The sequence below is a fragment of the Choloepus didactylus genome, chromosome 27, assembly GCF_015220235.1.
Source record: "Choloepus didactylus isolate mChoDid1 chromosome 27, mChoDid1.pri, whole genome shotgun sequence".
Classification (NCBI taxonomy): domain Eukaryota; kingdom Metazoa; phylum Chordata; class Mammalia; order Pilosa; family Megalonychidae; genus Choloepus; species Choloepus didactylus.
In genome coordinates, this window is record NC_051333.1 from 8,893,769 (window position 1) to 8,919,405 (window position 25,637).

At 42.1% G+C, this 25,637-nt stretch overlaps 1 protein-coding gene across 1 annotated transcript in view; it reads left to right on the forward strand.

Moving 5' to 3' along the window:
* Positions 1–480: 480 nt before the first annotated feature.
* Positions 481–25,637, forward strand: part of LOC119521145 (binder of sperm protein homolog 2-like) — a 45,479-nt gene continuing 20,322 nt past the window's right edge. Inside the window, exons 1-5 of the mRNA XM_037819208.1 lie at positions 481–542; positions 642–712; positions 3,760–3,792; positions 6,219–6,359; positions 11,519–11,666. Coding sequence (XP_037675136.1) covers positions 481–542; positions 642–712; positions 3,760–3,792; positions 6,219–6,359; positions 11,519–11,666 — 455 coding nt within the window. The remainder of the gene's footprint in view (positions 543–641; positions 713–3,759; positions 3,793–6,218; positions 6,360–11,518; positions 11,667–25,637) is intronic.

Sequence of the window (25,637 nt, forward strand, 5' to 3'; positions counted from 1 at the left end):
GCTCCACGGGGCATCTGCCTTTTCATTGGTGCTCATTGTTCCAGCCCCTTCTCTCTCCTATAAAATGCTCCTGCCTCTTCTGCTCTCCCCAGATCTCTCCCAAGATGGCAGCATGGGCAAGAAATTCTGAAGTGGACAGAGCACAGGCACAGGAACTGGAATCGAGACCTGCCCTTTCCACTTACTGGCTGCCCGCAGGAGCTCTGCTTGAGCCTCTCTGAGCCTTACTGTCAGGGGCTGTGACCGGCTCTGCCTTTCTTACTGGGCTTGAAGACAAACTTTCTATAAAAAGAGCCGAGGGAGCAAATGGATCTGAAAGTGTCAGGCAAGCACTAGGGCAGTGGTTCTCAGCGCACACTGGAATCGCCTGGAGGGCTGAGCGCAAAAGCAGGGCTGGGGGTTTGCATTTCTAACAAGTTCCTGGGTGATGCTGATGGTGCTGGTCCAGGGATCACACTTCCAGAACTGTTGCATTCAAAGATGGATGTCCCCCATTTTTCTATGTACCTCGAGATTGAGGGAAGGGGAGAAAGTGCTGTGGGGTAAGTCTGTGTGCCGTGACAGCAACTGAAGTAGGAGGGGCAGGAATGGGAGAGTATAAAATCTCAGGCAGCTTTTGCAACAGTGCATACCGCCAGCAGGCACCTGGGGGTGATGAGAAGTCTGCTCGGCTGGGTTTCGCTGGGTCTCTGTCTGCATGGGCTGAATGCAGGTGAGAGGGCAAGGGGGGTGAGAGAATGGGGTGGGAGAGGAAAAAGGAAGAAGGGAAGATGTAAGAAGCCGTGGCTTTTTGGTGAGAGAGGCTGGAAACAGATGGTATCCATTGCACGTGGTATCTTTTATATTTATCCTAGTGGTTGGTAGGGGATTTTGGAGAGACCTGTTCATATCCTGGAGCCACATCTTGCTTGTTGGGTGATCGAGGACACATAACTCTGCCTGTCTTTGAGCCTCAGTCTTCTCATCTATAAAATGGTAATACTAATCTTTAGGGACAAGGAATTTTATGGTGCATTGTTTTGGAAGGTTTTCCAAGGTCTGTGGTTGAGTGAGAACGAAAAAACAGTGTGTAGACTAGTCCAACCTTTGCGTTAAAAAAAAAAAAGGAGGAAATGTCTAATTACACATGCTTGCTTGACAATTCATTAAATATCTCTGTAGGTTTCACCAGATACAACGATTTTCCATGGGGAGGATCTCAGAGTGACTGGGATTAGGGTGGGAGGGAGAAGCTTTTACATTTTCCCTTTGATAGCTGCCTTGAAATTTGAAATATATGAACTCCCTCCTCAGAAAGCAGATAAATTCAGTAAAAAACAAGTAATCTTTATGGCTTAAAGTTGTTGTAAGAATTACATCAGAAGATGCAGCAAAACCCTTAGACCTACCAATGCTGTACAGCCAGAGACTACACAAAGTAGAGCTGTAATTGAACAATTTTGGTGTGTTACTTGTGGCAGTGATGGAAAACACACACCGCAGGGGACAATGGGGCCCCAGTAAAAGGATGTTAGAAGGAAACTAATTTAGGATTTGGGCTTTGGTTGGGTTATTTGGAGGGAGGTTAGTCTAAGGAAGCCGTGGTTTGCTCAAGATTGGATGTTGTCAGAAAGTGGGAGCAAGTCTATGATTGGGATTGGAGGGCAGACAAAACGAGAGGAAAGCCGTAACTGATAAAGAAGTAGCAGTCGCTCATCTCAGCCAAGAGAGGGTGGGAGGTGTTTGTTTGGTATTTTGTGGGTGGCACAGTGAACTTGGTTTTGCCCCTGCGTAAATAAAATTAGGAAGTGGGCTTGCTTTCTCTCATTTTATCGTGGTCTCAGAGTAGCCTTGGCCAAGGCTGGGATGCTGTGAGGTTGTTTGTGTCCAAGAGAAGAATAACATGGGCTGGGCTGTGAGAGCCAGGCCGGTCTCCAGGGGCCAGGGGCTCCCCTGTTTTTGTCTCCTCTATCTCAGAACATGTCAGGCACACTCAGCCTTCAATGGATGTCGTTGTCATCACTATCAACCTTACTTGGAGGTGGAGGAAGAACAAATATCAAAAATGGAGTGTTTGGGCAGAGATGTAATATAAAGATGACACGAAGCGCAGTGCCAGAGCTGGAATCAGGATCTGTAAGGATTTGGTGGTGTCTGGCCACACTGGTAGAGAAAATAGCAGAGGATCGTTTGCAGGGTGTCACAGTCTGAAAGGAATAGCTCAGGCTCTGGAATCAGGCAGAGCTGGATGTGACTCTAAGCAGCTCCCCTTGTTGGCTGTGGTCACGTTCAAGTGAAAGCATCTCTCCACGGTGTCATCTGTCAGATGAGAAGCCCGCCAAGAGTCAACACAGAAAAGATGGAAAGATCCTACAAATTAGCCGCTGTGTGGGCAAAGCCAGGAGCTCCCGGGCTGGACATAGCAGAAGTGCTCCCCGAGGCAGCTACTTTCCTGGCATTTATATGTAAATATTAACATCCCTGGCTTTATCCTCAAATGAGGCAACTCAGGCAGGAGTTTCTTTGGCTTTGTGGTGTCAAAGACAAATCAGTCTAGTAGCAGTCAGAGGATTTTATTCAGGACATCAAAGTTTCTGCAAGCAAGGCAGCCATTCAGCAGGCGACAGTGAAGGCAACTTCGATGTCAGGGAGTTTTATAAACAGAGAGAAGGAAGCTGGTGGGAATCTGTCGATTGGAGCAGGGACCTGTTAGTCTTATAGGGGTGGGTTAGTTTTAATTGGACTAGATGTGCTTAATTAGGGGCTCGATTGGCTTTGAGGGGGGATGGGTCAAATGTCCTGGTGGAGACTTTCCCAAAATGCGATTTGTCACGTAATTCTATGCCAGTTCGGGGAATTTAACTTTTGGGTTGGTTCTGAGAAAACCCAGGGTCTTTTTAATGATATTTATCAGGGATGGTACCTCCAAATGGTGTTCCAGAATTCAGAAACAGTTTCCAGCAGACGCAGGATTTCACAGACTCCGTTTTGGGAGCCAGAGAACTTGAACCTTAGCTGTACAGCTTTGAACAAGTGGTTTAATCTGAGCCTCCATTTCTCTAGCTACAAAATGGGGATAATGATAACATATGCTAATAATATAGAATATGTAAGTATAGTGCATATTAAAGTAGAATATATAAAATTATGTACAATATATTTATATATAAGAAACTGAATATATGTAAATTGAATATAAAAGTATATAAACTGAATATATATTAATGTATATCAGAAATTATATATATAATTTATATCAGAAACTGATGCTTGCAACTCCCCTGTGAGATCAGTATATTACATATGATGTATTATATATCAAATACCACATTATATATTATCATAAAATATAGCATAGATACAATATATTATATTCCTATATCATATATTTTATATTCTTTTATATGTTATCATATTTTGTATATTATTAGATAATATATAATATAAAATAAATAATATATGATATGATTCTGACCTTTTGGGGAGGTTGCGGCCATCAGTTTCTGAGATAATTAACGTGAGGTGCTAAGTACGAAGGGTGGCATATGGAAAGCCACCAATTAGACCTTTCTAAAAGTCAGAGCTGGTAGTTTGAGTAGATGTGAGATCCCCCAATTGAAGGTGTTCATGAAACTGCCAGGTTGTGAAATTATAGATGGTATTTCTGCAACAGGAGAATGATTGGCTCCCAAGCTTTAAGGTACTTTTAAAATCTGTTATTCTACGAACGGTGTGTTTTAGGAGGTGGTTTAACATTTACTCACTTTTTTCCTCTTTCAGAATTGATTGCCCATTTACACCCTCCGGTTCAAGGTAGGGCAACATCTCTTTACTCAAACGTTAGCCCCTGCCCAATAAACAATATTGTGTTTCCCAATATTCCTTGCTATTCCTGCAGCATAAAAGACCTTCCCTGCTCATGGCGGCTGAGTCATATATTGCAAGATCCGGTTCAGTCTCCACCTTCGAAAGGAATCGTCCTCTAATTTCCTCTCCTCCCCCTCCAGAAAAGCTATCCCTTCTCTGTTGGAACTAACACCAGCATTTGTGTTTTTGTTATTTGTTTGTTTGCCATTTTTCACAGCTTTATGGAGGTATGATCTACAGACCATAACCTGCACCCATTTTAAGTGTAAATTCAAGGAGTTTTAGTAAATTTACAGAGTTGTGCAAATATCACCACCATCCAATTCTAGAATGTTTCCATGACCCCAAAAAGATCCTTGGTGCCCATTTGCAGATGCTCCCCGTTTCCCACTCCCAGACCCACATCTACTTTCTGTCTCTATGGATTTGTCTTTTCTGGACATTTCATATCATTAGAGTCACGCGTTGGATATGGGCTCACCGTGCTTCTAAGGGTAGGGAGAGTCAAGGCAGTGAAAGAGAAACTTTGGCTTCAGAAATGTTGGTGGATTTTGGAACATTTCCATCACCCATGACTTGTTTTTAGGGTTGACCCAACATAGCTTATAGTCACTTCCCAGTGGCGCCATCTTTATTTGGGTGCCAGAGGGAAGCCATCTTCAGACCTGCAGACAGCAAGGTTTCCTGGTAGGACCACGTGCCAAGGGTCAGCGCTGACCAAGCAGCAGGCAGAATCCGCAGGAGCTGTGGCTCCCCAGCCCAATTGGGACACCAGTGTCTGGATCACGGCACCAGCTGCAATTATACATCTAATATTTAGCAAAGGCCATGGTTAAGAGCACTCACCCTGGGTTGTGATGACCTGGCTTTGAATCCTGGCTCTGCCACTTATTAGCTAATTTCTCAGCCTCTCGGTGCTTACGTCCCCAGACCTGTACCTCAGCTGGTACGGTACACGGTTTCTGGGCTGGTGTAAGGATACTATCAAGTGTGATAATATGTGTAAATTGTGTCCGGCGTGTATGACACAGGGTGAACTATGTAGTATCTCACTATATAAATAATAATAGTAAATAAGATAATTATTACTAATAATTTAAAATGTTAACAATAATGTTAAGTAATAAAATGATTAAATATTTTAAAATATAGAAAATAATAAAATAATATGTAAATATTTTTAAATATAATAATACTGATTACATAATATTGTTAAATAATAAAATAAACAATTGGCAAATAATAAACAAATAGTAAAATGATTAAGTAATAAATAATTGTTAAATAATAAAAACTAATAATAATAATTCATAATCATTCCATAATGAAAACAAATAAATCTTGCAGCCAAGTTATTTCAGGCTCATGAATCTTTATTAAGTTTCTATTATACGCCAGTCCCTGGTGGTTGATATCATGAGTCTAGCAGTGAATAGGAAATATGTGATCATTTCTGACAATCAAGAAAGTCTTTGAATAAGTCATTACAAGTGAAATAAATAGGAGAATGGGGAAGCTGTAAGGAGGATCAATATAAGTGGACCTAGCCTAGCCTGGATGTTCTAGAATGTTCCATGGAAATTCATGTTTAAGCTGAACATAAGAGGAAGGCCACAGGCAGAGGGGGTATGGAGTTCCTACCGAGCAGAGGGGATCTTGTCTAAAACCCCAAGACTGGAAAGACGATGGCACCTTTGGGACACTTTATAGAATTGAGCAAAGAGAGAGCACGAGGGAGAGTGATTCGAAGTGAGGATGGGGGCACATGGGGGCCAGGTTGAGTAGAGCATATCATAAACCGTTTCAGTGCCTTCTGTCATATTCTAAGGGCCGTGGGACATCAATAGGTTATTGGCAGGATCAGATTTAAGAATGATCATTTGACCTGCGGAATGAAGAGTGGATGGGTCGAGCAAGTTGGAGCACCCAGGAATAATTTTTTGCTGTTGTCAGGCAAGATAAGATGCTGGGTGGTGGGTAAGAGTGTGGAAGGAGTGGAAAGCTTTGAGAGCTACTCAAGAGCTAATTTGGCAGGCTGAGATTTATTTCCCTAGAAGAGAGCGAGAAAGGGACTGTGAGAAAGACTCCAGAGTTTTGACTTTTATCGGGGGGAAAGTTCCTAGAGAGAGAGGGCTTGCCTGAAAAGGAATGCAGCTCCTCCAGCCTGCTCCTAGCTGAGATAACGCTCTCTTTCATATGAACCCATATTTTGTACCACACATGGGGAAGGCAGCTACTGAGACCAGGGACATGTGAATATGGGAGGGGGCGGGGATGGGCAAGCAAGCGTGGCGACCGTGATTGCATGGGCATTCGAAAGTTAGCACTCTTGGAAAGCTCGCCTCACATTCAACGTGCATTCTCTTTTCCAGAATTTATTAATAGTACCTGTATCTTTCCGTTTATATATGATGATGTAATCTACTACAATTGCATCTCGACACACAGTGACTATGACTGGTGTTCTCTGGATGAGAAATTCCAAGGCAGGTGGCGGTACTGCACGGGGCATGGTGAGTACCCCTTTGAGGGGCCGTCTTGGATGCCCAGGGCCCAAGGAGCCATTGGTAACGGCTGGCAATATGGGTTTTATTGACAGGTAGACCTGAGTTCAAATCCGGCCTTTTTTTTTACCAAATAGCTGGGCTGCCTTGAGTCCTTGATTTAACCTCTTTGAACTTCAGTTTCCTTGTGCACAAAATAATGATATGTAATCTGAAAGCTTTTGATGTGAATTGGAGAAGGTGTGTAGGAACACGATCTGATAAAACTTTCTGCAGTGATAGAAATGTTTTGCATCTGTGCTGTCCAAACTGCAGCCACCAGCCACAGGTGGATTTTGTACACTTGAAATGTACAAATTTTTCAATTTTATTTCCTTTTAATTAATTTTAATTTAAATCGTCATGCATGGCTAGTGGCTATCACATTGAACAGTGCAGGCATGTAAGCATTCCTTCCTTGCATAGATAGCTGAGCAACAATAATCTGTCTCTCCTTCCCCTTTCTTTCCAGTTGCTCCCTTCCCTTCCGTCTCCTCCTTGTCTCTCTATCACTATCTCCAAAGAATATCTTCCCAGGTTTTGAGCAGTGTCTTAGTTTCCCGACTTCTAAAGCAAACACCGTGCAATAGGTTGGCTCAAACAATGGGAATTTATTGGCTCACAGTTTTGAGGCTAGGAGAAGTTCAAAATCAAGGAATCATAAAGGCAATGATTTCTCCCAGAAGACTGTGGAGTTCTGGGACTGGCTGCCGGTGATCCTTGGTCCTTGGCTTTTCTGTCACATGACAATGCACCTGGCGGCCTCTCCTGGCTTCTCTCCTCCCTTCCGGCTTCCGGTTGCTCCTTCCATAGCTTTCTCTCTCTCTCTTTGTGACCTTCCCTATAGGGCCTTCATTAATAGGATTAAGACCCATCCTGACTCATTGGCCACACACTAACTGAAGGAACCTCCTCAAAAGGTCCAATTTACAGTGGACCTCATGCTCACAGGAATAGGTTAAGTTTAAGAACATGTTTTTCTGGGGTGCATAGCTGCAAACTACCACAAGCACACAATCATATCCACCAATGAATCCTGTGTCCATGTGAAAATTACACTCAATAGTTTTTTTTTTTTAATGCTATGCAGATGGTGACTATTTTAAGAATATCATGTATTGCTTAGCATTCATTTAATGTTTAGTAATTGAGCAATGTTGTCTCACAGGAAGAAGTTAAACATGCACCTACAAAGTACCTTGTAAAGCAGTATATTCGTGTCTTTATGAGACATTTGAAAACATCTCATCTTTCACAAGAACAGACATCTGACTGAATATGTTTACCTGTCAAAACCTGTTTTTATCCATGGTCAACCCTATGTGGGGCTCTCAGAGAGACACAGTCTCTTGGCCATTCAGGCCAAGGATTCCTTTTTATGTCAGAGGAAAATAAAAACATTTTTTGATACTTGAAACAGGGCTGCTGCTTCTCATTTGTCTCTGCTTTCTGATGCTGGATCTCTTCTCCATTGCAATGAGCATATTGCAGCATAGTTCTTAGATGCATGAGTGAGAGGAAGGGAACTGGAGGACAAAGAGGGCAAAAAAGGGGTTATGGAGGGAGAAGAATCAATCCACAGCTCAAAAACAATACACTGTGATAGTGGTGGTAGTAGCAGTGGTGATAGTAATTAATAATCAATTACAATAGGTGATCATAAAAACAGTAGGTTCCATATTGATCCACATTTATATGCCAGCACTCTGCTATATTTTTACATGCTTTATTTCATTTACTCCTATGAAGTAGAGTCTATAAAAGTCTCCATAAAAGTCTCCATTTTAAAAGTCAATGAACTGGGACAGAGAAAGTTTAATTTTTATTCCCCAAAGCTACACAACTAAGGAAGGAATAGATCCAAAATTTGGCCGAAGCCTGCCTGTCTCCAAAGCTCCTGATGATGGCAAATATTCAAAGAGGGTTGTCCATGGTGAATGACAATATATATTTTTTAAAAGGGGGTGGATTTGGGGGTAAACCAGCAAGGCTTGCTCAGGAGACTTGGTGAATTTGTGAATTTGGCAAGGCTGGAACATGGGATGTTCAAGGGGAGCTCCAAGAGGTGAAACAGAGACCACTGTGCATCTGTCAGCCCAGGTTTCCCGCCTCTCCATCCGACACAGGACTTTTCATCTCCCAAACCTTGTCTCAGGTGACTCCTCTCAGTTTCTTTCTTTGAATTCCCCAGGAGGACTAGAATCTCTCACCATCTTAATGAATGTAATTCCATCATAATGATTATCAAATGTCCTTTGCATGCTGTCTCCTTGATAAATGGTGACCTTCTCTTCTGCAGGGGCAACACATTTCATCTCTGTGTCCCCAGCTCCTAAAACACTGGACACCTCATAGGTGATCAATATATATTTTGTGAAAGAGGATGGGGAAATATATTTTTTAATTGTGTAGGTCCCACAGCACATTTCCTAGTAGCTTGAATATCCTATCCTAGGGTCTATGGTGCACAGAACCACTAGAGTGGGTCTTTAAAACAGAAATCAAGTACTCTCCCTCCTCCGTGCAAAGCTTATCCATGACTTGCAAAGGCTTGAACCTTGGTTTTGCTTCTTATTCTCTCTCTGAACTCTTCTTTAACCTCACCTGCCTGAGTTTAGCTGCTCCAGACTCACTTGTCTTCATCGTGTCTTTCCATCATGACTCCTTGGAGCCTTGCACGTGCGATTTCCTCTACCTAGAGAACTCTCCCGAGACAAAGTCACGTCTCCATCCCTTGCTTCCTTCAAGCCTCCATTTAAATGTCATCTCCTCTGACAGGAACCCCGTTTGTCACAGACTCCACCCTTCCCCTCCTTTATTTTTCTTCTTACCACTTGTTATGATTTTGAATGGTGTCTCCAAAAAAAGATACATTCAAGTCCTAAACTCTAATCCTTCAAATGTGATCCAATTTGGAAATAGCATCTTTGAAGATGTAGTTACTTAAGATGAGGCCAAATGGACTAGGGTGGGTACTAATCCAGTATGACCCGAGACCTTTTAAGGAGAGACAATTTACACACAATGAGAAGGAGAGAAGAGGGCTGTGTGACGGAGACCGCCAGAACCCAACAGACTACACCGCACGGCCCTGTCTACACCTTGATTTCAGATTTCTAGTCTCTAGGATTCTGAGACAGTAAATTCCTGTTGCTCTGAGCCACGCAGCCTGTGGTAGTTTATTATAACGACTGCAGCAAACTAAGATACCACATATTGCCTTTGACATATTGCATGTTCTTTTGTTGGATGCCACCTTCCCTGCTTGAATACGATGCACATGAGACTCGTGGTTTTCCAACGCCTGAAAGAGGTCAACAGCTGCACCTGTCATTTAAATTAATCCTGAGTCCCTTAATGGTAGATGTTACGTTTATCATCGTTTCAATTTAATTTCCTAAGGGAAAGATATAGAGTCTTTCGCAACTTCTTCACTCTAGACTTCACAGCCATGTTTGTCTGACTCCAGGCCTAGTGTGCTCTGGTCTTGGGCCGTAAAATCCCAGTAGTGTGAGACTACACCAGCTATCTGCTCAAATTCACATTATCACAGACAGTTTTCTCTCAGGAAGCTCCGATCCTGCCCATCTCCATGAAGCATTGTTGTCTATACCCCACCTCCAATTCTGCATTGACAGGTGGATCAATTGAAATAAAAAATACAGAGTGGCTGCCTCTTAGGCAGGGGGTGGATTTCTGAAGACATGTATAAACTAATGCTTCTTGTCTTCTGAAAATAAATACAAAGATAGGATTCATACCACTTTCACCTTTGTGTGTAATCTGAGACTATAATAATTTACATTCCCGTAATATTTCACCACAGCATGTAATAGATGCTTTGATATCCTTAAGGGTTACTTCCTTTATCTTTCTCAAATACTTGAATTTTGGTGTAGTGTTTAGGGCCCTACACTTTAGAACTGGACTGCCAGAGTTGGAAGTCTGGCTCCTTCATTTACTCTCTGTGTGGCTTATTTTCTCTCTAATTTACCTCCTCTGTAAAATGAAGATGTTCGTTTTTAGTTTTTTATTGCTGTGCAACAAATTATCACAAATGTAGTGGCTGAAAATAGCACAACCGTATTCTCCCACCTTTCCTGTAGGTCAGAAGTCTGGGTGAGCTCAGCTGGGTTCTCAGCTTAGGATCTCATGAGGCCAGGATCAAGGTGTTGACCGGGCTGAGCTCTTATCTGGAAGCTTTGGGGTTGGAATCTCTTTCCAAGCTCATTCAGGGCACAATTCAGTGTGTGGTTTTAGGACTGACATCCCCATTTTTTGACACACAGTCTCCATTTTCAAAGCAGTAACAGTGCATTGAGTCCTTCTGATGTTCCAAAGCTGTCAGCTGGAGAATGTTCTCTGCTTTTAATTTCCCTGTTACCATGTAATGTAATATCATCATGGGCTTGATATCTTATCCTATTTATAGGTTCCAGGGATTAGGGTGTGGAATCTTATTTTTAGAAATTTTAGAATTTTGCCTCCTGAAGTGCTCAATAAAGTTTTAAACACGTTGGAAAAGTAAAAGTATACTGGAGAGCCATGCTTCTCAAAGTGAACGTGCCTATGCATCACACCTGGGGAATTTGCTGAAATGCAGACGCAGTTTCAGTAAGAGTGGATAGGGCCTGAGATTCTGCATTTCAAACAAGCTCCGGGTGATGCTGAGGCTGCCAGACTGGGGGCCACACTTGAGCAGCAAGGGTCAAAAGTTTGTGTCGAGTGGAGGGTTGCAAAACCCCCGTATGTTGCAAATGCTCATATCCTCCTTCAGGCTCTTCAGACTAAACATTCACAATTCCCATTAGAGCCTGGGCAAGAACACAAAAGACCAGCACAAGGTCAGCGCCATAAAATCTGTCTTCCTGGCATCAAGAACGGTGTTTGTCATATAGTAAGTGATCAGGAAACATCTGCCGAATGAATATTACAGGCTGTGGCCCTTAGAAGTTGCTTGCCAATATCCCAGATCTAACATCAAATTAACAAATGCTCAAGTTTGTCTGTGTTTTAACTGCTTTGGAAACAGCTCAGTGTTGTATAAGCACATGCTGCTAAAGCTGCGTAAATAATCATCAGACTTTCTATGCTCATATTTCCTCTTCTGCTCCCCCTTTACCCTGTAGATCCTCCCAAGTGTACCTTCCCATTTATCTACGGAAAAAAGCGATTTAAACGTTGCACCAAACAGGGCTATATTTTGAATCGGAGTTGGTGTTCACTGACAAGAAATTACAACAGAGATGGAAAATGGAAGCAATGCTCGCCGCAAAAGTAAGGTGGCTGGGAAAGGAAGGAGTGGTGACTTTAGAGATCATTTAAAGTGGAAAAACTCTGGGTTAGTGTAGGGGGAGGTTGGGATCTAGATAAGCTGGTGACAGCTTAGACCAGAGCTTGGCAACATTTTCTGAAAAGGGTCAGATAGCAAATATTTTAGGCTTTGTGGGACATACAGTCTCCATCACAAATACTCAACCCTGTTGTTGTAGCACAAAAGCATCCATAAATAAATAAGCAGAGCTGTATTCCAATAAAACTTTATTTATGGACACTGGAATTTGAATTCCATGTAATTTCCAGATGTCACAAAATATTATCCTTCTTTTGGGGGTGGCCTCCCACCCCCACTCCAGCCATTAAAAATGTAAAAACCATTAGCTTGTGGCTATACTAGAAAAACAGGTGGTGGGCTGGAATTGATTGACCCTAGTTTGGGTCATCTCCCCTTGATTCCTACCTGGTGAAGGAATGGGGTTAATTTCAGTTGAAAAAAGAAGACCAGGAAAGCAGAAAAGTATTGTCGTCAGCTATGGGAGGGTCTACCCATCTAAATGTTCTTGAACTGTATTCAGGATTCTACTGAGTGCTCGGTGTACACTGGCCGCTGTGCTGAATGCTTCAAACACGGTGTATCAATCAGCCTTCCCAATGACCTCAGGTATCTTTATACCTGTAGATATGTGAGGTAAACCCATACTCGGGAGGCTTGGCAACTTACACGCAAACGCTTGGATTTAATAAGGAATCAAGCAGAGACCACTTACTTCCAGGACCATTAAATAAATCCCTATTAGAGGCTGTATCATGAACTTATCCCTCATGATGTCCTTCCCATCAACATTGACATTTTAAGGTCATGGAAACAGACATTGTTAGCTTGGGTGTCTTAGCCAATTAGTTAGTAAGAGATAAAACCCCAACCCTAACCCAGACATGGTGAGAGCTGAAGTCAACATCCGTTTCCGCGTCACAGCTCTATGCACTTGTCAACACTCACAAAACGGCTTGTTTGGGAATGTCTTTGGGGTTATTTTCCTCAACACAGAGCTGGAAGCCATTTGGACTTTTGTTGAGTAGTGTCTTTTTCCCTGTGCACATCCTGACTCTGGCAACGGTTTGTGTTTACCTTTCTTTTTTTTTTTTTTTTTTTAATCATCATTTTATTGAGATAAATTCACATACCACGCAGTCATACAAAACAAATTGTACTTTCGATTGTTTACAGTACCATTACATAGTTGTACATTCATCACCTAAATCAATCCCTGACACCTTCATTAGCACACACACAAAAATAACAAGAATAATAATTAGAGTGAAAAAGAGCAATTGAAGTAAAAAAGAACACTGGGTACCTTTGTCTGTTTGTTTCCTTCCCCTACTTTTCTACACATCCATCCATAAACTAGACAAAGTGGAGTTTGGTCCTTTTGGCTTTCCCAATCCCATTGTCACCCCTCATAAGCTACATTTTTATACAACTGTCTTCGAGATTCATGGGTTCTGGGTTGTAGTTTGATAGTTTCAGGTATCCACCACCAGCCACCCCAATTCTCCAGAACCCAAAAAGGGCTGTCCAAAGTGTGCGTAAGAGTGCCCACCAGAGTGATCTCTCGGCTCGTTTTGGAATCTCTCTGCCACTGAAGCTTATTTCATTTCCTTTCACATCCCCCTTTTGGTCAAGAAGATGTTCTCCGTCCCACGATGCCGGGTCTACATTCCTCCCCGGGAGTCATATTCTACGTTGCCAGGGAGATTCACTCCCCTGGGTGTCTGATCCCACGTAGGGGGGAGGGCAGTGATGTCACCTTTCAAGTTGGCTTAGCCAGAGAGAGAGGGCCACATCTGAGCAACAAAGAGGCATTCAGGAGGAGACTCTTAGGCACAAATATAGGGAGGCCTAGCCTCTCCTTTGCAGCAACCGTCTTCCCAAGGGTAAAACTTATGGTAGAGGGCTCAACCCATCAAACCACCAGTCCCCTATGTCTGTGGTCATGTTAGCAACCATGGAGGTGGGGTAGGCGAATACCCCTGCATTCTCCACAGGCACCTCAAGGGGGCACTACATCTTTTTTTTTTCCTTGTTTTTCTTTTTTTTTTTTTTTTAACTTTCCCTTCTTTTTTTAAATCAAGTGTATGAAAAAAAAAAGTTAAAAAGAAAACAAACATACAATAAAAGAACATTTCAAAGAGACCATAACAAGGGAGTAAGAAAAAGACAACTAACCTAAGATAACTGCTTAACTTCCAACATGTTCCTACTTTACCCCAAGAAAGTTACATAATATAGCAACATTTCTGTGAACTTGTTCCTACTATATCCATCAGAAATTAACAGACCATAGTCATTTCTGGGCATCCCCAGAACGTTAAATAGCTTATCTGTTCTTCTTGGATTATTGTTCCCCCTTCCTTAATTGCTCTCTACTGCTAGTTCCCCTACATTCTACATTATAAACCATTTGTTTTACATTTTTCAAAGTTCACATTAGTGGTAGCATATAATATTTCTCTTTTTGTGCCTGGCTTATTTCGCTCAGCATTATGTCTTCAAGGTTCATCCATGTTGTCATATGTTTCACCAGATCGTTCCTTCTTACTGCCGCGTAGTATTCCATCGTGTGTATACCACATTTTATTTATCCACTCATCTGTTGAAGGACAATTGGGTTGTTTCCATCTCTTGGCAATTGTGAATAATGCTGCTATGAACATTGGCGTGCAGATATCTGTTCGTGTCACTGCTTTCCGATCTTCCAGGTATATACCGAGAAGTGCAATCGCTGGATCGAATGGTAACTCTATATCTAGTTTTCTAAGGAACTGCCAGACTGACTTCCAGAGTGGCTGAACCATTATACAATCCCACCAACAGTGAATAAGAGTTCCAATTTCTCCACATCCCCTCCAGCATTTGTAGTTTCCTGTTTGTTTAATGGCAGCCATTCTAACCGGTGTTAGATGGTATCTCATTGTGGTCTTAATTTGCATCTCTCTAATAGCTAGTGAAGCTGAACATTTTTTCATGTGTTTCTTGGCCATTTGTATCTCCTCTTCAGAGAACTGTCTTTTCATATCTTTTGCCCATTTTATAATTGGGCTGTCTGTACTATTGTCATTGAGTTGTAGGATTTCTTTGTATATGCAAGATATCAGTCTTTTGTCAGATACATGGTTTCCAAAAATTTTTTCCCATTGAGTTGGCTGCCTCTTTACCTTTTTGAGAAATTCCTTTGAGGTGCAGAAACTTCTAAGCTTGAGGAGTTCCCATTTATCTATTTTCTCTTTTGTTGCTTGTGCTTTGGGTGTAAAGTCTAGGAAGTGGCCACCTAATACAAGGTCTTGAAGATGTTTTCCTACATTATCTTCTAGGAGTTTTATGGTACTTTCTTTTATATTGAGATCTTTGGTCCATTTTGAGTTAATTTTTGTGTAGGGGGTGAGGTAGGGGTCCTCTTTCATTCTTTTGGATATGGATATCCAACTCTCCCAGCCCCATTTGTTGAAAAGACCATTATGGCTCAGTTCAGTGACTTTGGGGGCCTTATCAAAGATCAGTCGGCCATAGATCTGAAGGTCTATCTCTGAATTCTCAATTCGATTCCATTGATCTATATGTCTGTCTTTGTGCCAGTACCATGCTGTTTTGGCAACTGTGGCTTTATAATAAGCTTCAAAGTCAGGGAGTGTAAGTCCTCCCACTTCGTTTTTCTTTTTTAGGGTGTCTTTAGCAATTCGAGGCATCTTCCCTTTCCAAATAAATTTGATAACTAGCTTTTCCAAGTCTGCAAAGTAGGTTGTTGGAATTTTGATTGGGATTGCATTGAATCTGTAGATGAGTTTGGGTAGAATTGACATCTTAATGACATTTAGCCTTCCTATCCATGAACATGGAATATTTTTCCATCTTTTAAGGTCCCCTTCTATTTCTTTTAGTAGAGTTATGTAGTTTTCTTTGTATAGGTCTTTTACATCTTTGGTTAAGTTGATTCCTAGGTACTTGATTTTTTTAGTTGCTATTGAAAATGGTATCTTTTCTTGAGTGTCTCTTCAGTTTGTTCATTTCTAGCATATAGAAACATTACTGACTTATGTGCATTAATCTTGTATCCCGCTACTTTGCTAAATTTGTTTATTAGCTCTAGTAGCTGTATCGTTGATTTCTCAGGGTTTTCTAGATATAAGATCATATCATCTGCAAACAATGACAGTTTTACTTCTTCTTTTCCAATTTGGATGCCTTTTATTTCTTTGTCTTGCCGGATTGCCCTGGCTAGCACTTCCAGCACAATGTTGAATAACAGTGGTGACAGCGGGCATCCTTGTCTTGTTCCTGATCTTAGAGGGAAGGCTTTCAGTCTCTCACCATTGAGCACTATGCTGGCTGTGGGTTTTTCATATATGCTCTTTATCATGTTGAGGAAGTTTCCTTCAATTCCTACCTTTTGAAGTGTTTTTATCAAAAAGGGATGTTGGATTTTGTCAAATGCTTTTTCAGCATCTATTGAGATGATCAATTGATTTTTCCCTTTCGAGTTTTTAATGTGTTGTAATACATTGATTGTTTTTCTTATGTTGAACCATCCTTGCATGCCTGGAATGAACCCCACTTGGTCATGGTGTATGATTTTTTTAATGTGTCTTTGGATTCGATTTGCAAGTATTTTGTTGAGGATTTTTGCATCTATATTCATTAGGGAGATTGGCCGGTAGTTTTCCTTTTTTGTAGCATCTTTGCCTGGTTTTGGTATTAGATTGATGTTAGCTTCATAAAATGAGTTAGGTAGTGTTCCATTTTTTTCAATGTTTTGAAAGAGTTTGAGTAAGATTGGTGTCAGTTCTTTCTGGAAAGTTTGGTAGAATTCCCCTGTGAAGCCATCTGGCCCTGGGCATTTATTTGTGGGAAGATTTTTGATGACTGATTGGATCTCTTTGCTTGTGATGGGTTGGTTGAGGTCTTCTATTTCTTCTCTGGTCAGTCTAGGCTGTTCATATGTTTCCAGGAAATTGTCCATTTCTTCTACATTATCCAGTTTGTTGCCATACAGTTGTTCATAATATCCTCTAATAATTTTTTTAATTTCTTCAGGATCTGCAGTTATGTCACCTTTTTCATTCATTATTTTGTTTATAGGGGTCTTCTCTCTTTTTGATTTTGTCAGTCTAGCTAGGGGCTTGTCAATCTTGTTGATCTTCTCAAAGAACCAACTTTTGGTGATATTTATCCTCTCTATTGTTTTTTTTGTTCTCTATGTCATTTATTTCTGCTTTAATCCTTGTGATTTCTTTTCTTCTACTTGGTTTAGGATTGGTTTGCTGTTCATTTTCTAGCTTCTTCAGTTGATCCATTAGTTCTTTGATTTTGGCTCTTTCTTCCTTTTTAATATATGCGTTTAGTGCTATAAATTTCCCCCTTAGCACTGCTTTTGCTGCATCCCATAGGTTTTGGTATGTTGTGTTCTCATTTTCATTCATCTCTATATATTTAGCAATTTCTCTTGCTATTTCTTCGTTAACCCACTGATTGTTTAGGAGTGTGTTGTTTAACCTCCAGGTATTTGTGAATTTTCTAAGTCTCTGATGGTTATTGACTTCTAATTGTATTCCACTGTGGTCAGAGAATGTGCTTTGAATAATTTCAATCTTTTTAAATTTATTGAGGCTTGTTTTATGTCCCAGCATATGATCTATTCTGGAGAAAGTTCCATGAGCACTAGAAAAGTATGTGTATCCTGGTGATTTGGGATGTAATGTCCTGTAGATGTCTGTTAAATCTAATTCATTTATCAGATTGTTTAGGTTTTCAATTTCCTTATTGGTCTTCTGTCTGGTTGATCTATCTATAGGAGAGAGTGATGTGTTGAAGTCTCCCACAATTATTGTGGAAACATCAATTGCTTCCTTTAGTTTTGCCAGTGTTTCTCTCATGTATTTTGTGGCACCTTGATTGGGTGCATAGACATTTACAATTGTTATTTCTTCTTGCTGAATTGCCCCTTTTATTAGTATGTAGTGGCCTTCTTTGTCTCTCAAAACATCCCTGCATTTGAAGTCTATTTTATCTGAGATTAATATTGCTACACCTGCTTTCTTTTGGCTGTAGCTTGCATGAAATATTTTTTTCCATCCTTTCACTTTCAGTTGCTTTGTGTCCCTGTGTCTAAGATGAGTCTCTTGTATGCAACATATTGATGGTTCATTTTTTTTGATCCATTCTGCGAATCTATATCTTTTAATTGGGGAGTTTAATCCATTTACATTCAACGTTAAAACCGTGAAGGCATTTCTTGAATCGGCCATCTTATCCTTTGGTTTATGTTTGCCATATTTTTCCCTCTCTCTATTAATATCCTTTATTGTACCCATACCGAATCTCTTTAGTACTGAACCTTTCTCCAAGTCTCTCTGTCCTGTCTTTGTTTCTCTGTCTGTAGGGCTCCCTTTAGTATCTCCAGTAGGGCAGGTGTCTTGTTAGCAAATTCTCTCAGCATTTGTTTGTCTGTGAAAAATTTAAGCTCTCCCTCAAATTTGAAGGAGAGCTTTGCTGGATAAAGTATTCTTGGCTGGAAATTTTTCTCACTCAGAATTTTAAATATATCATGCCACTGCCTTCTTGCCTCCATGGTGGCTGCTGAGTAGTCACTACTTAGTCTTATGCTGTTTCCTTTGTATGTGGTGAATTGCTTTTCTCTTGCTGCTTTCAGAACTTGCTCCTTCTCTTCTGTGTTTGACAGTGTGATCAGTATATGTCTCGGAGTGGGTTTATTTGGATTTATTCTATTTGGAGTTCGCTGAGCATTTATGATTTGTGTATTTATGTTGTTTAGAAGATTTGGGAAGTTTTCCCCAACAATTTCTTTGAATACTCTTCCTAGACCTTTACCCTTTTCTTCCCCTTCTGGGACACCAATGAGTCTTATATTCGGACGTTTCATATTATCTATCATATCCCTGAGGTCCATTTCGAGTTTTTCAATTTTTTTCCCCATTCTTTCTTTTATGCTTTCATTTTCCATTCTGTCATCTTCCAGGTCACTGATTCGTTGTTCAACTTCCTCTAGTCTTGTACTATGAGTGTCCAGAATCTTTTTAATTTGGTCAACAGTTTCTTTAATTTCCATAAGATCATCCATTTTTTTATTTAGTCTTGCAATGTCTTCTTTATGCTCTTCTAGAGTCTTCTTGATTTCCTTCATATCCCGTACTATGGTCTCATTGTTCATCTTTAGTTCTTTGAGTAGCTGCTCTATGTGCTGTGTCTCTTCTGGTCTTTTGATTTGGGTGCTTGGGCTTGGGTTATCCATATCGTCTGGTTTTTTCATATGCTTTATAATTTTCTGTTGTTTTTGGCCTCGTGGCATTTGCTGAACTTGATAGGGTTCTTTTAGGGTTTGTAGACCTATTGAAGTCCTTATCTCTAATTTATCAGATCTACAGCTTCGTGGAGTACACTTTCTCTAACTAACCAGCAGGTGGCGTCCACGAGCCACCTGTTCTCCACAAGCCAGTTCTCCCCTGCTTAGCCTTTTTGGTGAGTGGGGGAGTGAGTCTTGTGGGGCCCAATTGGTGTACCAAGCTTGCGTGTGTAGTTGGTGTTGCCTGCCCTGTATGTGGGGCGTGTTTCTGGGCAGTCGGGGAGGGGGGGTGGCCCTAACAATCAAATCTCCTTGATGATCCTAGAGTTTTAACGCTGCTGCAATAGTCTAATCCTTCAGTTCAGTCCTGCCACAGTTTGTCTCTGCCACTGACCCACAAGTCTTTGGTATTGGCATATGGCTCCTGAGACTTGCAAGTGGGCCCCTCTTCCAGGCTGTGCACCCCGGGTCCTCTGTTGAGGGATGACTGTGCTATGTCACAGGTGAGTGCCGTCCCCCCAGGGCAGTTCTGGGCTGCTGGGCTGTGTAGGGAGGCTCCCAGTCTGCTCAAATGATGGCTGAATAGGGCTTTGTTAATTCACACTGCTCCACCTTCCCAGCTCTGGGACAATCAGCTGAGGTTGCAGGGAAGGCTAATGTCCACGCCCAGTATTGTGGTGTGTGCCTGTTATTTGAAGCACTTCCGTCACACTGGGTTGTCTGGGGCAGCTCTGGGCTATGGGGCTGGCGATGGGCAGGAGTGTTTCCTGTCCACCAGGATGGTGGCTGTGAGCGGACACCCCCCTTTTCTTGGGAAGTTGTGGTGTTTAGTGAATTTTCCCAGCCACTGGATTATTGCCTTTTGTCTCAGAGCTCTCTTAGTTCTGCTCTTGACTTGACGTGCCCAAATTGCAATTCTTTGAATCTTTCTGTATTGGGCTTCTTAGAGTAATTGTTTTAGAAAAAGTAAAAAGGATTAAAAAAAAAAAAAAAAAAAGGGCCCTCCTCAGAGATCTAATGGGTTATTGAAATGCTAATAGACACAGCAACCAGGGCCATTAAGGAAAGGTCCACAGGGCAGAGAGATCAGCTTTTCTTCGGGATTTGCATATGCGCCTCAAGGCCTGAGCTCCGCCCTTCCCCTTTCTGTGTTCACCAGAACTCCAAAAATCCTCTGCTTTTATTTTGGAGTTTTTCGTGTTATTTTTATTTTTTTTTTCTATGCCTGTCTCCTCTCTGCTGGGCTGGCAGCTCTCAGATTCTCTGGTGTCTGGTCTCAGTCTATCTATGGTTGGAATCTGGATCAGTAGAATGAGTTTCCGATAAGAGCAGCCACTGCAGTTCTCCCTTCTCCTTCCCGGAGCTGACAGCCCCTCCTCCCACGGGACCGAGCCTGGCAGGGAGGGGCGCGGGTCCCCTGGCCGCAAAAACTCACAGATTTCGCTGATCTCAGCAGTTCGACATTTTCATGAGTGTTGTATGAAGTATGCCCAAAGACAGATTGCTCTGTGGTGTCCAGTCCACGCAGTTCCTGGCTTTTTACCCACTTTCCTGGAGGAGTAACTAAAACCTACAGCTCACCAGTCTGCCATCTTGCCCCCTTACCTTTCTTTTTGAGTCACCAAAAAATCACAGCTGTATTTCTGGTTTCCACACTTGACTTTCAATCACCTATTACTCACCTTTCTATAGAGTTATCTTTCTATAGAGTATCAGTGGTGCTTAGCAATAGCCGTCAAATCCCACTGTCCTTACAGTTACTGTTTCCTCTAATTCTCAAGTTCCTGAAATATTGCACCAGTTAGTGTTTGCCCCTCCAGCAGGATACTATCCCAGCTCAACTCCATTGAAAGTCTTAATAATTGGACCACCGCCAGGCACCAGGGACTGTCTGTTTCCCCACCCATCATCAGTAATGGGGTCCTTGTTGGCATCACAGTTTGGGATTGACCCCACCGCAAACCCCCATCTTATCGTCTGCTTTCCTGGACCACTCCCAGAACTGTCACAGTAGTTGGGTTCTCCAGAAGTGAACACTTCCTCCCCCCCTCCCTCTCTCCCTCCTTCCTTTCTTTTTATTTGCTTACTGCCTTGTTCCAAAACCTTTAAAATAGTTAATAAAAATAATCAGGGCAATATAGCAAGAGGTAAAGTCAGCACTGTGCAGACTGTATGGTGAGGCTGTATAATTGGAGCTGAGCTTCCTAGCAACCCAGTAAATAAGGATATATGGTTTGTTACATTAATTACATTGTCCGTAATATTGAAAACCTACTAGTCACTCAAGAGGAGACTTCTGCAAGGGTTTATCACTCCCACCAAATGGGTACCTTCTACTTGGATCTTTGAATAAATGTGTGAGTTTTAAAAATTAAAATAGCTGAGTAAAAGCACTGGGTGTTAACGTTGTGTGTGTTAAATTTTAAGTTATTCCAAATTATCCCACATCAGTACTATAAGTCTGCTCATTTTTAAACAACTTCCTCAACACTGGAAATTATCAAGTTAATAAATTTCATTCAAATAATGGGCTATGTGACTTATGGGGTAATTAAAATAACAATAATGGCATATTCAACTTGAGAATGAGAGATATGGATAGACTCTTCTTACACCACTCATAGCCAATGCCCCTCTTTTCTTCTCCTGTTCCACTAACTCATACTATTTAGCTCTTAGAGGTAGACCAGATCCCCCATTGGGAGGAAACAGTATTATCTTACTTGCAGGGTAAAAGATTGTGACACTGACCCTAACCCCTGTTTTTCCTCCGCAGTCTTTAGATAAGTTTTGGTGTTTTTGAAGAGACAAAAGTTATAGGATTCACCAACTGCCTCCAAAGGATAATCCTATCCTTCCCATTACTGAATCATTCTGTTCAATAAAAATTTGGTCTCTCTTCGATGTGGATGGCTTCTTTCCTTGAAAAAAGATATAACCAAAGCTCAGTGGTGATCAATGAAATGATGGCCATGGTGATTATGGGAACCATTATGGATTTATGGTGAAGAACTTGGATCAATTCAAGATCCAGATTAACTTCTCACAGTAGGATCTTTGGCAAGTTAGTCAAACTCTCAGAAAAGCTCAAGCTTCCCTTATACATTTGAAAATTTTTTAAGTATAATATACATTTTTAAAAGTGCACATAATGAGTGTAGAACTAGGTGAATTTTTACAAACTAAGCATTCCATGTAGCTGACAAGTACATTGAGAAACAGATCATTTCTGGCCCCCAGAAGCCTCTTCATGGCCCCTTCCAGGTGCTTTCCACCGAGGGAAACCACCATCCTGATTTATTTATAACATAGATTAATTTCATCTCCTTTAATAGTTCATAAAATTTGAATTATAACCTTGGGTCTGGCTTCTTTCACTCAATATTATGCGTATGAGATTCATCTTTATTGTTGGGTGTAGATGCAGAGTCTGCATTCTCTGCATCTACATATACCTACGTAAATATACATATGCATATATATAAACATGCATACACATACATGCATCATTCTCACTGATGCACAATTTTCCACTGAGTGAATGCACCCCAATGGCCATTGGGGTGGTCTGGGAACTTTATGAGCAACACACTATGACTATTCTATCACATGGCTTTCATGACCGTATATACTAAGTTAAATGCTGAGTCAGAGGTATGAGTAGGTTCTATGTTAATATGTTCATGTGACAAACCTGCAGACAATGGACTCAGGATCTAGCACAGTCACCAGTTCCTCTATCATAAACATGTGGACCCAATCAGAGTGATGATTCTTCTAGCTGGTGGTGGAGGTGAGAGAAGACTGTGCTCTCTGTTAGCAGGACTGTTAGGATGTTTAAGTTTTGTTCTCTACCATGAGGAAAGGTTCCAAATGCACAGCAGAGAATCCAGTGGACAGGAGTTCTACTTCCAATTATCTGGAGTTCTACCACCACCTTTCCCTTGGTTTGGTTATTTGAGCCAATAAATTCTCCTTTTCAGCTTATGCTAATTCTAAATCCCCATTATAAAAGCCAACCCATTTCTGGTATAGTGCATTTCATCAGCTTTGGCAAATCAAAACAGTTGTCCATGCTGATGAGGGGTGACAGAAACCAAGAGCCAGCAGTGCTGCTTGTCACACAAACGCAGAGGCCCATGTGTCCTCCACCCGGATGAAGCAGATATGCGTCCATCGCCTGGAGAGGACAACCCACAGCGACTCCGACGCCCCCTGCCCTGGGGCTGTGCACACAGGCTGCCGCTGTCGTGAGAAGACACCAGGACAGCATGGAAAAGCTGTCCCGCCTGCCTGACCCTGGCCACGGCTAAAAATACTGCCCAGGGACAGATTCCCAAGCCAACAGCCCAAGACGTTCTGAGCAGCTAGATGCCAATCGTGGGGCATGCAATGGACTCTCCATGCTTCGTATCACCCCCAAGCCTCGGGGGGTGACTGAGCATTTTGCTGAAAGATTAAAGGACAGATTTAAGTGGCTGATGGGAGGGGCCACGATAACCCCAGCCTGGGCGACGCTTCTCAGGCAAGAGTTCTGGGGTCTCAAAGCAATAATTCTCTGAAAGTGCACTCCCCATTTCCACCAACATCAACAATCATGGCCCTTGGGGAAGAAGCACTTTCATGAATTTCATTTTTTTTTTTTTTCCAGAACTGTTCCTAAAAGCTTTCCCCTCGTCCTGAAGGAAAACTCCCCATGCTGCCTTTCAAAGCTGTTGCGAGTGCTTTGGATTCAGCTGTGTGCTTTCCAACGTGCCAGCTGCTGATGCAACACAGCAGGAGACGGCCTCAGCGGCTGCACTGTCCACACGGGACACCCCCAGGTGTTGTCCACACTCTTGAGACAAATGCACTGACATCACGGACAAATAGAGCTGTCTGGAACAGGCCCTGTGAAACCAAGGACTGGGCTGGGAGCCTCAAGGAGGGGGCCCCTGCCTGCCTAATGCATGTCCCGCCGCGGCTGCCTTGATGTCATCCATGCTCTGTTTCCCGGGGACCCATGAGCCCTCTGAGATTGCACTTCTCGCATGTGTATCCTCGTGTTATGACACTGCCTCGGCCGTGGGAGGCTTTCAGGCCAGCTTTAAGCAACTGGGCTGTATCTGAGAGAAGGCCTCAGGCCAGATGAAAAAGATGAGACAGCTTTTTCTGGCTTGGCAACAGTTGGGGCTCATCGTTCTTTTAAATCTTCCAGGGGCTGATCATCCTGCTTGGAATGATTCTGATCATATTCCTGTTCTGCTGTGGCCTCAGACAAATGGGTCATTTGGATCCATGATGGGGTAGCCCATGTTTCTCTCTCAAGTCCTGGAAAATCCAAGAGGGGAGTTGGGAAGGCTGGCTCCTAGTTAAGATCCTACATGTGACTTTTTATTTCATGCCTGACAATAGGCAATTACTTCTGAGACCTTCTTATCAGGAGGAGGGTGAGACCTTGAGTCATACTGGTTTCCTCTTCAAAGTTTACCTAAAGATTTTTTTTTTAACAATGCACAAAGTGGTGTCTATCAGAGCTATGTACCAGGCCATGGACATGGAACTCACTGGCTGAAACAGGTTATGGACACACCAAAAATTACAGTTTCTTTGCTTCTCTATTAGAGTCCTTAGAAGCATCAAGGAGTGCACCATGGTATTGGGATGGTCTAAGCACAACTGTTGAGACACAGTCACAGAATTCATATATATGTATATGGTTGCTTGGAGATAAGCATGTTCTTAAACTTAATCCATACTTGTGGGTGTCAGCCCATTGCATGTAAAACATTTTGATGAGGTTACTTCAGTTAAGGTGTGGCTCAACTCAATCAGGATGGGTCTTGATACTATTATTGGAGTCTTTAAGCAGAATGAAATTCAGACAGAGAAAAAAATTCATGGAAGCAAGAAGCTGAAATTCAATGGAACCCAGAAGAGAATAGAGAGGCCAGGAGAGGCCGCCATATGCATTGCCAAGTGACAGAGGAGCCAAAGATCAAGGAGTCAGCAGCCAGCCCCAGGACACCAGTCTCCAGGAAGAAAACATTGCCTTGATGATGGCTTGATTTGGACTTTCTTTTAGCCTCAAAACCGTGAGGTAATCAGTTCCCATTGTTCACACCAACCCATTGCATGGTGTTTGCTGGAGCAGCCAAGGAAAACTAAAACAGTGATCTACTACCAAAATTTTTGCATCCATACCTGTGACCTTAAGGTCTGCCGGTCTAGAGGTAATAATTCCAAAGGCAGGAGTGCTTCCACGAGGAGACACAACAATGATTCCGTTGAACGGAAGCAGAGACTGCCACCCATCCACTTTGGGCTCCTCATAGCTCTGAATAGACAGGCAAAGAAGGGAATTGCTGTATTGGCTGGGGTGAGTGAGCCTGATTATCAAGGGAAAGTTGAGTTACTCTACACAATGGAGTTAGTAAGGATAATGTCCAGGAAACGTAATCCCTTAGTGTGTCTCTTTGTAGAACCATGCCCTGTTATTAAACTCAATGGAAAACTACAACAATCAAATTCAATATCCCAGACTCCTCATGTATGAATGTTTTGTGCGCTCCATCAGGCAAAAAACATGACCAGCTGAGATGCTTGTTGAGGGAAAAGGAAGGATGGAATG